At 46.4% G+C, this 5,000-nt stretch overlaps 1 protein-coding gene across 1 annotated transcript in view; it reads right to left on the reverse strand.

Moving 5' to 3' along the window:
* LOC311367647 (neuron navigator 3-like) overlaps nucleotides 1-5,000 on the reverse strand; it is a 59,947-nt gene that overhangs the window by 8,229 nt on the left and 46,718 nt on the right. The window contains 6 exon segments of the mRNA XM_084486460.1: nucleotides 706-830; nucleotides 992-1,103; nucleotides 2,184-2,267; nucleotides 2,776-2,853; nucleotides 4,154-4,177; nucleotides 4,640-4,663. Coding sequence (XP_084342586.1) covers nucleotides 706-830; nucleotides 992-1,103; nucleotides 2,184-2,267; nucleotides 2,776-2,853; nucleotides 4,154-4,177; nucleotides 4,640-4,663 — 447 coding nt within the window.

Genomic DNA, 5,000 nt, shown 5'->3' on the forward strand with positions numbered 1-5,000 from the left:
CGGCCGTTAAGCCCGGCCCAGACACCTGCTGTTAAGCCACACCCACACACCTGCTGTTAAGCAACACCCACACACCTGCTGTTAAGCCACAGCCACACACCTGCCATGAAGCCAAACAGAACGGTAAGCGGGGACACAATGTTGTGCTAGTGCTGTACTGGTTAAGAGGAGGGTTATGATGAATGATGGTTAATTGAATGATGAAGGTGATGTTATTTTAATTGTTAGGTGAAAACCAAACACTAAGACCTCCTCAGCTGTCTGCATGTTGGAGGTCAGAGGTCAGGAGGGGTGGAAAGCGATTGTAAACACAATCCACCGATATCTCCAGCGTCAACAACAGTCTTAACATGACGTCAGTGTAGAATAGGCTCAAGGTAAAAGACAACATTAGAACACAGTAATAACGATATCATATCATTCAACAAAGACACTCTCACCCACACACACTTCACACTGACACCCCCAGGAACACCTTCTTCTAGAACCTTCTACGACTTTCTAGAACTTTCTAGAACTTTCTCCCTAGCCCTGAGCGTGACCCCTGGGGGTCAGAGGGCGTGACCCCTGGGGATCAGAGGGCGTGACCCCTGGGGGTCAGAGGGCGTGACCCCTGGGGATCAGAGGGCGTGACCCCTGGGGGTCAGAGGACGGACGTGACCCTGGAGGTCAGAGGTCGTGACCCCTGGGGGTCAGAGGACTCACCCAGCTCTTCTTCTTCCTCTTCTTCTCGTCGGGGTCCCTCCCTAGGCTGCCAAGGCTGGCGTGGCTCGCCCCGCTGGTGATGCTGGACATGCTCTCAGAGGAGTGCTGCCTCCTAATGCGCAGGTCTGGAAACATGCCACACACAACTCAGTTCCTACCCTGACCCTTACCAATAACCACTAACAATACACAACAGATACACAACGGATAAAGAACGGATACAAAACGGATACACAACAGACACACAACGGATACACAACAGACACACAACGGATACACAACGTACCTTTGTGCAGGTGGTCCGGGCCGTTCAGAGCCACCTGGATGGCGGTTTGGGCGTCGGTGTTCTGAGTCTTCAACATCTCAATGGTCTCCCTCAACTCAGCCAGCTCCGATTCCTCCAGGGAGAGAGACATGGACAGAGAGAGAGAGAGAGAGAGAGAGAGAGAGAGAGAGAGAGAGAGAGAGAGAGAGTGAGATACATAGTGACATGCACACGGATGCTATAGAGGTTATTCGCACACCCCTTTTTACGTCGCTGCGGCCATTTTGTTGACATGACCCTGATTGAGAGGGAGTTGTCTGAGTGAAGTGAGCTGTCGTTCTGAGTTATGAATATTATGGCTTCGTTCGCACGTTATCAAGACAAACTGAGTTTAATTGGCGGTGTTGACCCTTATCAACTGGATTCTGACACTTTAAGCAAGGACCCGTCGTTGCTACCGGACGTCACGTACATGGGTTTATGTAATTACCTTGTAAATACAGTGTCTGCATATACAGCCCAGGAGTTCACAAGCAGCGTAAATAATGTTTATGTAATAAATGCATGACCTATCATCTACCTTACCAATACCTTTTAGGCTACCTTCCAATTCTAGACCTACAGCCACCTACATACGGAAGCTGCGCTGACAACTAGGCTACTGCACACATTAACGCTAGGCAGCAGAGGGAATTTCAAGACGCACCTCTCTTATGCCGGTAAAGTAATCTTCACTGTCTGATGGAAACCATCCATCGTAACGTTACAACTTACTCCCTGTGATAAAATAATGTATAGACTATGTGAGGCTATGTGAGCTAGACCGATCTAACTCTAACATTACCTGTGGTGAAATGTTGGAAACAGACTTTGCTATGAGTAGTCGGCTGAAAGTCTCGCCTATTAATTCTAGCCAGTCATAAATCTCTCCTTCGCTGGCTCAAATCCTCAGTTTCTTTCCCTTCCCATTTTCTCACTGCTGGTATGGCATAAAAACTAAGTGCTGAATTGTTATTGCTATTGTTTGAACAGCCGTAGATAACACAACAAACCATTGTGGAAAAAAAGGTGCGGGGAAAGTAGCGCTGATAAGGTTGCGTGTGTCGCGTATGTTAGGAATGTCAACTATGTCAACAATATGGCCGCCACGAACGCGGTGACGTTTATATAATAAGGTCTATAAGATCGCGCTCTATGTTGAATTTAGTTATACCTTCTGCTCGGCGGTCATGGTGAGACTCTGCAGGCGACACGTCATGTTCCCCAGACTCATCTCGAATGCTGCCACCAGGTGGGCCTGGAACACACACACACACACCCACACACACACATATGCACGAACGTGCACACACACACAGAGACACACAGACACGCACACGCACATACACACACAGATATAAATAGATATACATATACACACACACACACACACACACACGCACACACACACACACACACAGATATAAATAGATATACATATACACACACACACACACACACACACACACACACACGCACACACACACACACACAGATATAAATAGATATACATATACACACACACACACACACACAGGTATAAATAGATATACATATACACACACACACACACACACGCACACACACACACACACACACACACACACACACACACACACACACACACACACACACACACACACACACACACACACACACACACACACACATACATACACACACACACACACACACACACACAGACAGCTGGTCCTCATGCTAACATACTAGCATGCTAACTGATGGTGGTAACCACGGTAACTCACGTTGGCGGAGAGCTGGGAGGTCAGCGTGGCGACCTTCTCCTGAGACGCGTCCAGCTCCCGACGCAGCTTACGGATTTGCTGATGAGGAGGAAGAGGAGGAGGAAGAGGAGGAGGTGGAAGAGGAGGTGGAGGAAGAGGAGGTGGAGGATGAGGAAGAGGATGAGAGGAGGAGGAGGAAGAGGAGGGGGTGGAAGAGGAGGTGGAGGAAGAGGAGGAGGAAGAGGAGGAAGAGGATGAGAGGAGGAGGAGGAAGAGGAGGAGGATAATGAACTCTCGAGGTAAAGAGGGACAGGTGACAATTTCATGATCATGTGTTCAACCCTAATGTGTTGTAGGGTGGTGTAGGTGTAGTAATAGTGAGAGGTGGTATAGGGTGGTGTAGGTGTAGTAATAGTGAGAGGTGGTATAGGGTGGTGTAGGTGTAGTAATAGTGAGAGGTGGTGTAGTTGTAGTAATAGTGAGAGGTGGTGTAGGGTGGTGTAGGTGTCGTAATAGTGAGAGGTGGTGTAGGGTGGTGTAGGTGTCGTAATATTGAGAGGTGGTGTAGGGTGGTGTAGGTGTCGTAACAGTGAGAGGTGGTGTAGTTGTAGTAATAGTGAGAGGTGGTGTAGTTGTAGTAATATTGAGAGGTGGTGTAGGGTGGTGTAGGTGTAGTAATAGTGAGAGGTGGTGTAGTTGTAGTAATAGTGAGAGGTGGTGTAGGGTGGTGTAGGTGTAGTAATAGTGAGAGGTGGTGTAGTTGTAGTAACAGTGAGAGGTGGTGTAGGGTGGTGTAGGTGTAGTAATAGTGAGAGGTGGTGTAGTTGTAGTAATAGTGAGAGGTGGTGTAGTTGTAGTAATAGTGAGAGGTGGTGTAGTTGTAGTAATAGTGAGAGGTGGTATAGGGTGGTGTAGGTGTAGTAATAGTGAGAGGTGGTGTAGTTGTAGTAATAGTGAGAGGTGGTGTAGGGTGGTGTAGGTGTAGTAATAGTGAGAGGTGGTGTAGTTGTAGTAATAGTGAGAGGTGGTGTAGGGTGGTGTAGGTGTAGTAATAGTGAGAGGTGGTGTAGTTGTAGTAATAGTGAGAGGTGGTGTAGGGTGGTGTAGGTGTAGTAATAGTGAGAGGTGGTGTAGTTGTAGTAATAGTGAGAGGTGGTGTAGGGTGGTGTAGGTGTAGTAATAATGAGAGGTGGTGTAGGGTGGTGTAGTTGTAGTAATAGTGAGAGGTGGTGTAGTTGTAGTAATAGTGAGAGGTGGTGTAGGGTGGTGTAGTTGTAGTAATAGTGAGAGGTGGTGTAGGGTGGTGTAGGTGTAGTAATAGTGAGAGGTGGTGTAGGTGTAGTAATATTGAGAGGTGGTGTAGGGTGGTGTAGGTGTCGTAACAGTGAGAGGTGTTTACCGTGGAGTTCTGCCCCGTTTGGCCCTTGGTTCAAGAGACAAAGAAATAAAAGAAATGAACAAAACAACCAAATGCAGTTTGAATTTTGCCTGATGTTTTGATTTCAGTTTAAATTAATTTGGTCAGATTGGTATTTGGGCACCAAGGCAAAACCCAAATATGGGCATAATGCCAAGGCTAATCCCAAATATGGGCATAACGCCAAAATGAAACCCAAATATGGACATAGCACCAAGACTAAACCCAAATATGGACATATTGCCAAGACTAAACCCAAATATGGACATAATACGAAGACTATGAACAAATACAGTCTTATGAAAGCCTAATTAAGCAAACAGAGAAAACACAGAACATGCATCCATGCTAACTAAGCGTTAGCATAGAAGATGGTATGGCTAACCAGCTGATGCTAACGTTATTGCGTATGAAGCTACAGAAATGAAAAGAGCAGACAGAGAGAAACTGTTTGAACCACATCCTCACCTCGGAGTGAGCTTTCTCCTCCGTCTGCAGGGAGAAACGAGAGGTCAAAACGAATTATTGATTTATCAGAACACAATCTCAGGTTATTGATCAGAAAACCTATACATTATTGGACCTCTTTTGGTTTAAGACAAATTGGGACATTTTCAGACTTCAACACAAAAGTAAAGAATGGACATGAACATGATTGGATGAAGAAAAAAGTGTTTTTATGGTTTGGTATTTGTATTGATGTTTGGGTGTTAGTTTGTGTCTTCTGGTGATAATCTGCTGTTTCTGATTGGTCAGGGTCATCTGCATCACACACAAACCCCACACACACGCCTGCTCTACACCCCCCCGGTCAGAATCATTCATGTTT

This window comes from Micromesistius poutassou (assembly GCF_964030765.1).
Source record: "Micromesistius poutassou genome assembly, chromosome: 22".
In the NCBI taxonomy this organism is placed as follows: domain Eukaryota; kingdom Metazoa; phylum Chordata; class Actinopteri; order Gadiformes; family Gadidae; genus Micromesistius; species Micromesistius poutassou.